This window comes from Arachis duranensis, chromosome 1 (genome assembly GCF_000817695.3).
Source record: "Arachis duranensis cultivar V14167 chromosome 1, aradu.V14167.gnm2.J7QH, whole genome shotgun sequence".
NCBI lineage: Eukaryota > Viridiplantae > Streptophyta > Magnoliopsida > Fabales > Fabaceae > Arachis > Arachis duranensis.
In genome coordinates, this window is record NC_029772.3 from 15,448,867 (window position 1) to 15,464,458 (window position 15,592).

Consider the following 15,592-nt stretch of genomic DNA (forward strand, 5'->3'; position numbering starts at 1 on the left):
TTTATATCGATTAAATTAAGTTTAAATATTTAAATATTATTAGTGTGTGCTATATATCCTTCAAATATCATATAAATTAAAAAAAAAAGAAAAAAATGGTTTTAGATATAAAAAAAGAAACCTAAAAAAAATTCAATAACGTGTTGCTTCATGTATTAAAAAAAGACAACTCCAAATAAACTTAAACATGTGTTATATTAAGTATATGAAAAAATAACTAGAAAATTTACACAAGTATTGCTTTAGGTATATGAAAAGGCAACTTAGAGAAACTTAGACAAGTGTTACTTTATATATTTGAAAATACAACTCATGAAAAAGTGTTGTAATAAAGTGATTTTTTATGCATTTTGTTTGGGTTATCTAAGATAATTCTTACATGAAGTTATCTTTTTTTAGTAGAAAAGACAATATTTTCTAAAGGTTGTCGCGGAAGGGTTTTCTTTAATGCAAAAAAGCCTTAGATTAAAGGTAACGGCTATATAGCCAATTTTCCAAAAAACGTTGAGTTTTGTCGAAAAGTGTTACCTTTGATCAAAGGCATCGTTTTTTCTTATTATAAACAACATTTTTAAAAAGTTGTCTCAATCCGAATTTATTGTACTGGATCAATTGTCACATCACTCGATTTATAGTATAATTAGAAAAAGAACATGACACGTGTAAAACACTCTTAAGTCTTAACAATAACAAAATTTTCTTGATAGGTGGGTGGATGTAACCAAGAATGAAGTTTACCTTTTAGGTATACATCTAAATTTTTTAATTATTAATATATAACTTTGTCAACTGTATCATCTTTTATGTGCACTTTTGTCTATTTTACTTTTTTTGACTCTCCGACATAACTGTTGAATTAGGAAAAAATCCCAACTTCAATGCCTCGAATTTAAAATGAGGCCTAATTCAAAGTTCCTTCGACTTAGTCATTAAATTAGGACCTGAAATTTGATAATTTTATTGATAACAAATTATTGTTAAAAATAATAGATTCTTTGACTTTTTTTTTAAATAAATAAAAAATTTATATTTACGATTTTATGTAGTATTTTTCAATTTTGCAGGCACACAATTTTGCAGTCAATACTTATAAAATAGAAAAAAAATTGATGTCTGCAATTTCGTAAGTAGTGTTAGCAGAATTGATGTTCGACATTTCTTACTTTTTAAGTTGATTCCTTAAGTTTAAAAGATAAATATTGATGCTTGAGCATCTTTCCTATCTTTTCCTAGTGAATTTGCATCTAAATTGTTGAGTTTAATAAAGAATTAATTATCTTTTAGCCAATATGGATGCTACTTTGAGTTTTTTGCAATTTTGTTTATTTTAGGTAGCATTCAGCTGGATTTGATGGAGTTTTTGCAGCACAAGAATCAAAGGAGATGACAGCAAGGAGCGACGCGTATGCGTGACTAACGCGTACGTGTGATTTGGAGCTTTTCATGGCGACGCGTGCGTGTGATTGACGCGTATGCATGATTTGAAGAATTGCACAGCGACACGTGCGCATGATCGACGCGTCCGCGTGACTTGGAAAAAAGACCATTGACGCGTACGCGTGACATACGCCACATGTAGAAAACGCAGAAAACGCTGGGAGTGATTTCTGGGCTGTTTTAATTCAGTTTTCAGCCCAGAAAATACAAATTAGAAACTGCAGAATAGACAAAACATGTGGTCCCCATCCATCAACTGAAGACTTGTCAATTAAATTCTGATTTAAATTCAAATTTGATTTTAAAATAGAAAAGATATTATTTTAATTTTAGAAATTAGATTTTAAATTAATTAGGATTAGTTATAAAAAGGGGAGACTTCTCTTCTATTAGGGGAGGAAGTCCCAGAGGTTCTGGGAGAACTTCCAATTATATACAAATTTACATTCTGGAATCCTAGTTTTTTCTCTGAGTCATGAGCAACTAAACCTCCACTGTTAAGGTTAGGAGCTCTGCCTATTTTTATGGATTGATTTTATTACTTTTTCTATTTTAATTCATGTATGGGTTTATAATTTAAGAATTGTTTTCGCTCTTTATCTTATGAATTTGGGTGGAATGGAAGTATGATCCTCTTTCTATTTAAGTTCTTGTAAAACTTGGAAAAGTTCTTTACTTGAACAACAGCTTGAAAACATATTCTCCTAAATTTTAATTATCTGGATTTAATGGGATATGTGACATATAATCCTTTTATTTTTGGGTAACTAGAGTTTTTGTGGCACATAAACTGGAATTTGATCATGCAGCTTCTAATTGGAATTAATTGACCAAGGAATTGACATTTAATGAATTTTAGAAGAGACTAGAAAGGTCTAAGGAATTAGGGTCTAGTCACATATAGTTTGCCATAAATTAAATCCTACATGATTAAAATAGTTAGTAAGAAAAGTTAATTCGAAAAAATAGATAACTCTGAAACCTTAATTGCTTTCTCCATATTTTATTCCCAACTTATTTATTTGCCTATCTTTAATATTCTTTATATTGTTTAATGTCTTTTATATTGCCCAAACATTACTTTCTGTTTGCCTGACTAAGCTTATCACTCAATTATTGTTGCTTGATCCATCAATCCTCGTGGGATCGACCCTCACTCACCTGAGGTATTACTTGGTACGACCCGGTGCACTTGCCGATTAGTTTGTGGGTTATAAAATACAGCACCAAATAAGGATAGAAATTTAAATTTTGTGTTTTAATTTAAGTTCCAAAAAATCTATATTTTTTACAAACTTATAAATTTAAAATGAAACAATAAATAATTTCTTAAAAATAATTAAAAATATTATTTGATTCATTAGCATTTAAAAATTATTATTAAAATTTTTAATGTTAAAAAGTTAATATAATTCTCTAAATTGATGTAGGAGTTAAAATTTGAATTTTTCTAAGGTTAGAAGTAATAGATAATTATACAATATAAAAAAATTAATTATACTATATAATATATAATTTAAGAAATAATTAAAATATTATATTACTTAAATTATTATTTAATTTATAAAATTAAGTGTAGAACAAATGTGTTGACAGCAAAATTATGTGTAAATATATATATTTGTATTTTGGTGTATAATGATAAATATATATTTTTTAATTTATTTAAAAGAAAGTCTAGATTCTTTATATCGAAAAAAAGTGTATATTTTTATAAAATAGAGAAAATAGGTCCATCCATAACCATAATAGAGTAACCAGGGCACGTGCTGTGGCAGTTGCCAACTTCCTATCAATTATGGTGTTTTTCACAATCCCACTCCCATATTATATTCTATTAAATCTTCGCCCACTTGCATAATTTATCTTTATTTGATCCCATTCTTTGAAATTTAACCACCAAATCCAATTCCAATTCCCTCTATATAAACTCACACCCCCCCCCAACTCTATCTTCACCAACAACCTTTCAACTTCCAAAGCTCTCTAATCTGGTCTGTTTTCTCTCCCATACTTTCCCATGGCTTCAACGATGGCTTTTATGTCCTCCATTATTCTCTTTCATCTCTTGACAATCTCATCAGCCATCACCACCAACCAGCAGCCACAACAAGCGAACACGATGAGAACCGACGATGAAGTCATGACCATGTACGAGGAATGGTTGGTGAAGCACCAAAAGGTGTACAATGGATTGGGAGAGAAAGACAAGAGGTTCCAAGTTTTTAAGGATAACTTGGGTTTCATTGATGAACACAACACACACAAAAACACAACATACAAACTTGGGTTGAATAGGTTCGCTGATTTGACGAATGAAGAGTACAGAGCAATGTATTTGGGGACAAAGAGTGATCCCAACCGCAGGATCATCAAGGCCAAGATCAGCGCCGGCAACCGTTACGCTTATAGCGCACGTGACCGGTTGCCGCTGCACGTGGATTGGAGGTCCAAAGGTGCACTTGCACCCGTCAAGGATCAGGGAAGCTGTGGTAAGATTATTTATTTTATTTGCCTTTTCTGTTGTTTAAGATAAAATTTGCTAACTAAGCTAAGGTTACATTTTAATTTAGCTAGATAAGGACTCAATTTAAATTTAAGAGTAACAAACTCTAATAAAAGGATCACATGCATGTTATCCCAATTGAGAAGAAAGGAATTTCAAAAGGTAAAATAGATACGGAATTTTATTTTAAACAAGGAAAAGTTGAATTGGTCCTTGTTAGATGTTAATTATTCAAAAAGTGTTACTTTTATATATTTCGGAGGAGCTAATAAAGTATTTAAGGAGTTACAACATTATTTAAAAATTAGTTAAATTACAAGTTATTTTCAACATTAAATTAGCGTAAAAAAATATACTACCACTAGTAATACATCTACTACTAGTTAAAATTAAACTCAATTCAAAATTGTGAAAATCTTTGACATAATTTTTTAAAATAAAAATTAAATAATTAAATTTTTCTTATTATTTTTTTATTAAAAAAAGGATGGGTGTGATACTTTGACGGAACTTGGAATAGAGTGGATACTTGGATGGACCTTAGTTGCAATAATATACTATTGACTTCGATTTTTAAAAAGAGGAGTGCAGCACATTATGAGATTTATAGCCATCAATTACTCTCTAGACTTTCTCTTTTAAAAATTCTATAAACTACACATTTATGTATTTTTATGAGTAAAATTCAATCAATTAAATAATAAAATTTGAAATAATAATATAAAAATATATATATTATTTAACTTATTTTTTAATGTGTATTTTATATTTTAATATTTTAGTTGCCAATTACATAACATAGTTGATCTACTTATTTAGCCAAAAGTACATCACTATTTCTATCAATGAAAAATTAGAATGCTAGCGAATTCAACTATGAATAAACAAAATTAACTTTATATCCTTAAAAGAATGATCTTTGTATTATAAAAGTATCTAAATATTGGTTTTATTCATGGATAAATTTGTTGATATTTTAAAGTAGAATGGTAGTTAATAATCTTCTATGTGTATAAAATTAATTTTATTTATTTGTAAATAGATTTGTTATCATTCTAAATTAATTTTTATCGGTAGAAATAGTAGTTTATTTTTGGTTAATAGTTAATTATTGACGATGCAGGAAGTTGTTGGGCATTCTCAACAATAGCTGCAGTGGAATCCATAAATAAGATAGTAACAGGGAAGCTTGTGAGTTTGTCAGAACAAGAACTTGTTGACTGTGACAAAGCATTCAACGAAGGCTGCAATGGTGGTCTCATGGACTATGCCTTCCAATTCATCATTGCAAACGGTGGCATAGACACCGAGCAACACTATCCATACAAGGGCATCGATGGCACATGTGATCCAACTAGAGTTAGTCACGCTCACACTTTGTCTTTTGAACAGAGTAACTGAATTGATTCTAATCATATTTTGGGGAATTGCAGAAGAATGCTAAGGTAGTGAGCATCGATGGGTACGAGGATGTTCCGGTGAATGATGAGAAGGCTTTGAAGAAAGCTGTTGCTCATCAGCCTGTCAGCGTTGCTATTGAAGCCTCTGGCAGGGCCTTGCAACTCTACGACTCAGTAAGCTTCAATTTTTTTTGTTTCTTTTAAAAGAAAGAATTCAACACAATAAAGTGGAGTATGGTACCAAAAACAATAAATTCTGATAATCCCTTAACATTTTTCATAATTTAAATTAAATTCTCTTACAGGAACTTACAATTCTATAACTCGATAGATTAGTTTTTTTTTTTTTTTTGTGAAAAGAAAAAACTCAATACAATAAAGTAGAGTATAGTAAAAGACTAAATACCTAAACAATTTAAATCAAATTAAACTACACCTTATCAATTTCATTAATGAAAACCAATGTAAATTAAATTATTAATGGATAATGCTCTGATATAAAATACGATAATTATATGACTAATAACAGTTTAAATTCTTTATCAATTTGATCCTATTAGCAAATAAATCGACTTGTGTTCATGAGCTAGCGTCTCCAATTCAAGAATGTGGAAGCACAATTTCATATAAAAGATTGGTTGAAGGAACTATTTTACAGAATGTGACAGCATATTGATAATGATATTGCTGCCTATATTTTCTTATAAATGTTTCTGACTGTGTTTGTTTGCAGGGTGTGTTTACGGGTAGATGTGGAACAAGTTTAGATCATGGTGTGGTTGTAGTTGGGTATGGAACCGAAAATGGTGTAGACTATTGGCTTGTGAGGAACTCATGGGGCAAGAATTGGGGCGAGGATGGTTACTTCAAGTTGCAGCGTAACGTCAGAGGCACCAATACTGGCAAATGTGGAATCGCCATGGAAGCCTCATACCCGGTAAAGAATGGCGCAAACGCCGCTTCGGAGAGAACTGGAGGGAGTGTTAGCAGCGCTTGAATTTGAAACAGCTTGAGTTGCAAGAAAGTTTTATGTTTCTGCTGCCTTAGATTATGTTCTGTTTGGATATGCCTATAAAATTATTGGGCTGTTATTGTATATATTTATAGACATATATATTTCTTCACGTGAAAAGTTCCCCTGAAGAACATCGCTCCCTGAACAAATGTTTGTATTGGTTTTCAATTATTGTTATTCAAGTTGAATGTTTAATTTGTAGTACTTGATTATCTTCCAGTTTTCTTGTTATGTTTCTGTTCCAAGGCCCTGCTATAGCCTATAGGCATCTTATTCAACCTTAAAAGCTAGCTAACTATTATTAATAGTCTAAGAATAAACCCACCAAATTCTGATAGAATCATTCAAATGTAATGATAATTATGAACGATGAATGATTTTTTGACAACGCTTTAACTAGGAATTTTCTTTTCTTTTTGTGTTTTAGTGAAAGAGAAACAGCACCACAACTTTTTTCCCAAAGTTGATTGGATGTTGATAGAAAAATTTGGTTCTTATATTTTCTTTTATATAAATTTCTGTTATTGTCAAATGAAATAAATTTCTTGGGTGTAAGAGGATACTATAACTTTTAGATATGTTCTGACATGATGGATGTTCATAACAGTGTGATTTTCTTTCAGGAATGGACGGTTTAATTTTTTCAAAAGTGTGAGCCTTAAATTTTCAAGAGAAATTATATTTAATGAATTTCGAAAGGAATGTCCTTGTAATGTATAAGTAGAAAAGCAAGTATTGAGACAAGAACACACAACAATGTATAAATACAAAAGCACTTCTTTATTTCTTTTTCTCTTATGCTGCAACATATATAATATTAATATATGAATTATTTTTATTACATTAAGATAATAATATTGGTAAATATTGATAGTAGAATTTTTTATTTACACTTTTTTATTTTATATTCTCTTATTTATTTATTTATTCTAGAATACATTATCAGCACGAGATTCTGATTAAAATTTAAGAAGATTTAAGTAATAAATTTTCATTATGTCGAAACTCTCTCATCTTTAATTTAATGCTCTTGATATATCTGAAAACAACTACTTATCATGGATACTAGATGCTAAAATCCATCTTGATTTAATAGATCTTGGAGATACTATTAAGTCTGAAAATAATGTATCATAGAAGGATAAAGCCAAAGTCATGATCTTCCTTCGTCGGCACCTTGACAAAGGATTGAAAAATGAATATTTCACCCTAAAAGATCCGTCTGCGGATCTGTGAAAAAATCTTGAAGAAAGGTATAATCATAAAATGACAGTGATACTTCCTCAAGCCTGATATGAGTGGACGCACTTACGCCTACAAGATTTTAAATCCATAAATGAATATAATTCAGCAATGTTCCGAATTACCTCATGAATGAAATTATGTGGGAAAAAGGTAACTGATAATGACATGTTAGAGAATATTTTTTCAACCTTCCATACCACGAATGTGCTCCTGCAGCAGCAGTATCGAGAAAAATATTCGTTGTCCACTAATCGAAATATATGGAGTTTCAACACCGTCTTTGTTGTCAACCAAAGGTTTTGCACCAGCATACACCATCATCTGCGATATAATCAAGCTCTGAAAAGCATAGAAATACAATATAAGAAGCACAACAAACCCAGGAAAAACAATACAAAATGAACCTCAATCCACCCGTAAATGAATCGCAATCATTTAATGGTTGCAACACAACATCCCAGTTTAGAAATTTGGACTAAGTACAGCAAATCCAAGGGAATGAGAGCAAATGAACTTCAATTAAATTAAGAAATGAACCAAATTTACTCAAAAAATAAAAAATTTGGTCAATACAAACAACAACATCAATTGAACCTCAATTAATTCATAAATGAACTAAACTTAGTTCACGATTTGAACAAGTAGAAGCAATATGAGTATATTCTATGCCCTAACTGTACGAAATCCAAGGGAATGGGCTAGTCCGTTTACTTTTTTATTTTATTTTTAAAAAATATTTTGATAAAAATATTATTTTTAAATTAAAAATTTGAACAAATACTTTTTTTGGGGTTGATGAGTCGAGTTTTTAGATCAGATTAGAATAAATATTAACCAAAAATACTTTTTTTTCTAAAATGTAAAGAAAAATTTAAACAGCCTAGTCTTTAGCCCGTTTAACCTAAAATTTAAACGGACTTAATTTTAGAGACAAAATCTACCCGTTTAAATGAGAAAATAGACTAGGCGATGGGTTTAAGCCTATTTTGACGACCCTAGATGCAGCTAAAAATAAAAAAACTACTCACGCAACACTTTCTCTTTTTTATTATGTTCATTCTCCCTCTTCTTTAACGAACAATGCCTCTCTCTCGAACACCTCGTTCTTCCCTTCTCTTTTGATTTTTTTCTACATTGTGCCATATTTTTTATGCATTTGTTTAGAATTTTATGATAATTACATCTTATTTTAGACTTTTTCAATCTACAATGCAGTGCTTGAAAAATGGGACCTGAGTTTTCGTTAAATATATGAATTTTTTATGATAATGGATAATTGTAGTTCAGATGAGCTAAATTAGTGTGAATTGGTTGTTTCTTCTTCATTGAACGTAATCGAGGAGGTACAAATGCATTCTTTAATGATTCTAACAAATTATTGTGAACTACCATGGTATCAGCTTCGATTACTTGTGTTGTTGTTCTATGCTCGATTTTTTTGTGCTTTTTGTATATATTTTTATTCTTTTGTTCTTGATTCTAGTTCTTTATGATGATATTAGTTATCTTTACTTGAGTTGTTCTATGATTAGGTTGTTTGTTCTATTTCAATATTTTTGTTTCTATATCTATGAATTTATGTGCTATGCTAACAAAAATATGTGCTATTCTAAAATATTTTTGTGTTGCGATGAATCAAAACTTATTTTTTTATGTGATTTTCACTCTGGCTATTTCAGATCAATTTTTGTATGATATGGATGAGCAATATATACCAAAAGTTGGGATGATTTTCAGTACTTTTGAAAAAGTTGAAAATTTATATAAACATTATGCTAAACATGTAGGTTTTTCTACCAAATAAGAAACTCAAATAGGAGAGAAAATAAAATGAAAAACCAACTTGTTACATATAGTAGAGAGGAGAATAGAAAATCAGATATACCGCCTGTTGTGAAGACAAAATCGACATCTATTGAAGGGTGTCCTACAAGAATCTATATACATATAGTGAAAGATACTAGTGTTTCGATTATTTCAAAGGTTGTTCTGACTCATTCACATCCATGTTGTCCTGATCAAGCTATAATACTTAAACACATAGAGCGTAGCCTACATATTCGTTGGACAATCGAGAATAATGATGAAACTGGTATCAGACTAAGTAAAATATATCAAGCACTTGTTGCAGCGATTGGTGGCCATTGTGAATTAAATTTTATTGAAAAGAATGTTAGAAATTATATTATTAGGAAAGTCTGTAATGTTTCTGAAGTAGATGATGTAAAAGAATTAGGAAAATAATTTTTAAGAATGAAAGAGCGAAATCAGAATTTCTTTTATGAGTTTGAACTTGATGTTGATAAGTCAATTAAAAATGTATTTTTGGTTGATGCAAGAAGCAAGGCTGTATTTGAATATTTTGGTGATGTAGTATCATTTGATATTACTTACAATATGAATAGGTACTTGATATTAAACATAATTTTTATGTTGAGTATATGAATTTTTGTGCTATGTGTCAAAATTATTGTGTCGAACTGAGATATAGTCTTATTTCTAAATTTTCAGGTATGATTCGCCTTTTTCTTCCTTTGTTGGTGTGAATTACCATAGCCATTATGTACCTGGATGTACTTTGATGAATAATGAGAACATTAATTTATTCAAGTGGTTATTTGAATGTTGGCTTTGTTGTGAGAGTGAAAAAGCTCCAAAGACATCATTACTGATCAATGCGCATCGATGCCAAAGTGTTTTTGAGGTTTGCATGCCGACTACAATTCATAAGTAGTGTATTTGGCACATTTTGAAGAAGGTTCCACAGAAATTAAACGGTTACAAGAGACATGTTGAAATTCATATTGTTTGGAGTTCTTTTGCAAAAGAATCATTTAAAAGATATTATTGGAGTGATTTTCTTATTAAGTATAATGTAGGTAGGAATAAGTGACTCGCAGGTAATATTTTTGTGCTACATCACTATATTTTTGTACTTGAACACATTATTTCTATACTATTCTTTGGTTTATTTGCTTACTTTTTTTTAAATTTTTTTATAGAACTTTGAATATTGTGATCTATGCATTGCAACATATGTAGTTCTTAAGTAGTCGCTATCAAGATCATAGTGTCTAACAAGTTTTATTTGAAGCGTGTGGCTTAGGTTCAATACTAGATGTTGCTTAATACACCAAATCCCATTTTATCCACAATATCTCCTTTTTCTTCGAATATTGCTTTGAAAATCTCGGCAACGTATCATGGAAAACATCTAACATCATGAGTTTTCTACAAAGATTCATGTAATCATGTTAGATAATATTTTTTTAATGAAGTTAAATGTTAGATCATACACACACACACTATGATCATACTTTTTTGATGAAGTTGAATGTTAGATCACACACACGCACGCACGCACGCACACACACACATATATATGCTTACATAATGTTTTTTAGTTTCTTTGATTCTCTTCCTGATGTTTCTTTCTATAGTCACCTTTCTCGATTAGTATTTTTTCATTCTACAAACATCCAAATTATGAGATCAGAAAGAACAGACACCAACACACAAATAATATAAAAATTACAGAATTAATAAACTTCAGCACAGACATACTGAATCACAACACACAAACAATAAAAGTTAATACAAATAATAAACCACAACACACAAATAATGAATCTCAGTACAGAAATAAGCAGCATACAAAAAATGAATCACAGCACACAAACAATCAACCTTTCAGCACACAAATACAAAATCATAACATACAAACAATGAACCTTTCAGCATAGAAATAATAGGTTACATGCACTCACGTTTATTATTCTCAAGAAATCTACATGTAAATGATTCTACTTCATTGTTATTTCGTTTACATTCTTAAAAGTAATTTTTTGCGGAACAAAACATGAAGTCTGATAAAATAAACAAGAATCAAACAATTTGAAAGAGTAATGACTGATAAGCATGTTATTACACAAAAGAAAGAGATAAAAAAACAGTAATAGAAACATCAAGGAGTGACAATGTTTGCATATGCGAAGTGATTGCATGCATATATGCTTATTAATCATAGTTTTTCTGTGTTCATTAGGGTTTGAATCTTTGACAATAATAAAATGAGGTAGAATTGAACACATTACCTTTAATAATTGTTAGTTTCTTTGCTTGTTATTTTTTTTGAGTTTTTTTGTGCTTTAATTTGAGAAAATTTTTATTGTAGACGGTTTTGAATTTTGAAATATTTTTAAATCGGAAGATGAAACAATTTTGTAATTTAGAATGAGAGTAGAAGAAAGTGTTTTAGTTTGGATTGAAGAAAAAAAAGCTGTAATGCGCGTTGATTGAGTTAAGGGTTAGTGGAGTGCATAGGCACTTGTTTTTTTGTGAGAGTATTTTTAGTTATAATTGGCGAACTTATTAGATTTGCTATCAAAAAGATATGTATAAGTAACGTCATTGTAATACAATTTATTATTTTTAGAATAATTAAAATATTTGTATATTTATTAATTATTAAAATGATACTATATGAATTCTTGTTAAAGGTATTATATTAGGTATTTATTACTTTGGTTATTCTTTGATTTGTTTCTTATCTATAAATAAAGGAAAATGCTATTTGTATATTATTTTTCAGCCACCAATTCAGTTACTCTCACTAAAATACAGTAGAAAATATGGTTACGCATAAAGATAATGCAGAGCTAATCAGTGTTTTGAAAACCGGATCGGACCGACTGGTTCGATCGGATTAACCGAGAACCGTTCAGTTAGCTGGTCCGGTTATTGCCAAAAATCAGTCTGCAAAAAATTGGTGAAAAAACCGGTCAAATCGGTGGTTAATCGGTAAACCAGATGAACCGGTCAGTTTTTCAAAGTTTCGGTTCTCTCATTCACGTCAAAACGGTGCTGTTTTGAGTAAAAAAAAAAAAAACAAAATGCGAGAAGACCCCCTAAATGCCCATCTCCCTTCTCGCTCACTCTGTCTCACTTTCACTGGCAAAATCCCTAATTTCAAAAGTGGCAGCTTTGGAGAGGAGCGGAAGAATGAGCGGAGCCTTCGGAAGCAGCGGAGGAAGGAGGCAGTGGAGCTGTGTCTGAGTTGATGTGCATGGCTTCTTCTCGTTGTTTCAGTGTCTCTCTCACTCTCAGTCTCAGCCGCCGCCACTCTTCTCCTCATTGTCTCTGTGCTCGTCGTGAAGCCCGCCTCTGTCATCGCCGTCATCGGCCGCCTCTTTCTCGTTGTCAAAATGCCTCTGTCTTCGAGCCATCTCTCTCTGTGTGTCGAGCACCACGCTCTGCGAAGTGCGAACGTACCCGTGCCGAATTGGACTCTTCGCTGTCGCCGTGAACTCTTCGCCATCGCTGTGAGTTCTTCAATCCTCGTCGTTCGTCAACATCTTTGTCGTCGCCGCCGTGAGTTCTTCAATCCTCGTCCCTCTCACTTTCTACTCTCTTGTTCTGTTTTTTTATTTTTTAATTTTTTTATTATATGATTAATCATTCTGTAATGTTAAAGAAATTTGATTTATGTTCAATTTCAGAATTGTGCTCTGTTAATGTAGGTTCATTTTTTTTTTATTTTTTCAATTAACTAGATGAATTGCTGAATTTAATTATGTTGAATGCCATATGAATTGTATGAGCTATGAATTGATATATTGGTCTAGATTCTGGATTGCTGTCATTCTGAGTTGGGGTTGATGGTTGATTTTAACGGTGGTTGTTAATTTTGTCAATTGTGTGTTCTGAGTTGGGGGTTGTTGGTGATGTGATTCTGAATTTACTTTGATGCTGAGTATGGATTCTTTGTTTAGAGTATAGATTCTTTTAGTTTTTCTATTTTGGGATTTTTTGACTTTGGAGGCTGAGTTTTCTGTTTTTAAATGCTGACTTTTTATTGTTGAATACTTGATTAGAAGTCTTTGATAAAAATTTTTATGATTCTGAATTTTTTATTGCCAATGATTTGAATTTTTATGTTAGTTTGTTATTTTGAATTGTTTTTGTGATTATTGAATTTGATTTGCTTGGTTCTAGCCTCCAAAAGAAAGTGTATGTTGTTGCCAAGAATGTCATTAGAGGTAAAAGAATTGCTCTCAGATGATAAACTTGAATAGGAGAATTATGCAGCACCAACACCAATTTATTGTTGTGTAAGAGCCAAGAAGTCATAGAGTGAAAGAAAATTTGAAAATACAAGAGAAAATTGATTTAATTATGATATGTATGACTCTTTTACACTGAAATGTACAAATAATAATACCTAGTTACTGCTTTAGTTTTTATAATATCTATATCTATATTAAATTTTGATAATTTTAATGTATATTGAATTAAAACAGTTCAACCACGGTTCGACTCCGGTTGAACCATTAAATCATTAAACCAGTCACTTGACCGGTTCGATAACCGGTTTGATTCTCGCAACCTTGGAGCTAATACAACGCGTTAGGGGTTTCTTCATCGTGCCAAAAATTTCCTTTTTCAATCGCAATTTCTTCTATTTTCGGCAAGAAGCTGATAGAAGTACAAGGAATAGAAGGTTACCTTGTAAAATCAAACAAGGAAAATGCAGTCGAAGAAGTTCACGCTTGAGACAGAGAGCACCGCGCCTGAGATAGAAGAAGAAGAAATCACACCCACTCCTGAAAGAGAATAAAGGAGAATCGTTCTGTCGGAGAGAGAGGGAAGAAAAATCATGCCGCCGGAGAGCGAGGGAAGGAGAATCACCCTTAAGAGTGAGAATGAGGATGGAGTCGCGTCAGAGAGTGAGAGTGAGAGTGAGGAAAGGAGAAAGAGGAACGGATGTTTCCGCGCGCGTAAAGAGTGAGAATGAGGTTGAAAATGGAATTTTGATTTTAATTTTGTATTGTATACGTATATAATATAGTGGCTGAAAATAGTGGCTATAAGTGGTGTGCATGTAGCACAGCTCATAATAAATTATATCTTGTAACATATTTGCACATAATAAATATTAGGACATATTCATCATGTGTTCTCTTTTGGTTTTTAATATGGTATCAAAGTTTAAGGGTTTTTTTGGGTTTAAAATATTCCTATTTTTTTATAGATAATTAGGTTGTTTTTTTCTCTTTTGGTCACTCTTCTTGTTAGCTCCATGATATGTCAAATTAAATGAGAAAGTTTATGGCCTAGCAGTTTTACTAAAATTTGACCAATATTTAACCAACAAAAGGAAAGTAAGCAATTCTATACCATTAGATATAATCTCAAACCATTAAAAATATTAAGATGACTAATTGATGACTACAAATTACAAAACTTGCTGATCCCTATCGCTCCTCAAATTAAATTTTGATTATGGACAAAATCAAATACAATTTAAGGATTTCATTAATGTGTTATTTGACGTTTGTTCAAGTATGTGTATGAACTAATAGAGAGTACCCTGAGAGTACCCTTTTAGGGTTTTGTGTTGCACCTTGCTAGGGTTTTGTGTGTTACCACGCGTTTATTCAAAATTATATCTCCTAGCTAATCTAGAAAGGAGTACAAGGAGAGATCAGATTGGTATGGAGAATATGGAGGAGATTGTGTGTTTAGCGAAAGATGATATCAAATCAGGATTAGAGGATTGTTCAAGGAGTTTAGTTGGAAGGTTGATGGCTGATACAAGCTTCAGTATGGGAATGATAGAGGCAGCATTTTTTGCAATTTGGAATCAACCAGAGGGATTTCGCTTGAAATACCATGGTGAAAATATTTATCAATTCTTCTTCGCTAAAGAGGCTGATGTGATAAGGGTGGAAAGGGGTTTCCCATGGCTCTTTAAGCAATATGTAATTCATGTGAGGTGATGGAATGAAGAGATGAATGTTGAAGAGGCGAATTACTCGTTAATACCTACCTGGATCCAATTATGGGATATGCCAGACCATTGCAAAATGAAGGAGGCTGCCTGCAAAATTGGAGAAAGATTGGGTGAGGTGCTGGAAGTAGAGACTTACCTGATGAGAAGTAAGGAGGATCGGATCATGAAGGTGAGGATTAATTTGAATGTTACTCACA

At 31.5% G+C, this 15,592-nt stretch overlaps 1 protein-coding gene across 1 annotated transcript; it reads left to right on the top strand.

The window, feature by feature from the left end:
- The first annotated feature begins 3,342 nt into the window (after positions 1-3,342).
- On the top strand, positions 3,343-6,562 carry LOC107479571 (cysteine proteinase mucunain). The gene is made up of 4 exons (XM_016099704.3): positions 3,343-3,929; positions 5,067-5,302; positions 5,377-5,517; positions 6,077-6,562. Exons 1-4 carry the CDS (start codon positions 3,458-3,460, stop codon positions 6,338-6,340), a joined length of 1,113 nt encoding a protein of 370 aa, XP_015955190.1. The 5' UTR covers positions 3,343-3,457; the 3' UTR covers positions 6,341-6,562.
- Positions 6,563-15,592: the final 9,030 nt, after the last annotated feature.

Excerpts from the sequence above, each read along its gene's own strand:
- LOC107479571 (XM_016099704.3), top strand. The coding sequence starts at position 3,458 with ATGGCTTCAACGATGGCTTTTATGTCCTCCATTATTCTCTTTCATCTC. Across the intron at positions 3,930-5,066 it reads CAAGGATCAGGGAAGCTGTG|GAAGTTGTTGGGCATTCTCA; the intron begins GTAAGATTATTT and ends TTGACGATGCAG. Across the intron at positions 5,303-5,376 it reads GCACATGTGATCCAACTAGA|AAGAATGCTAAGGTAGTGAG; the intron begins GTTAGTCACGCT and ends GGGGAATTGCAG.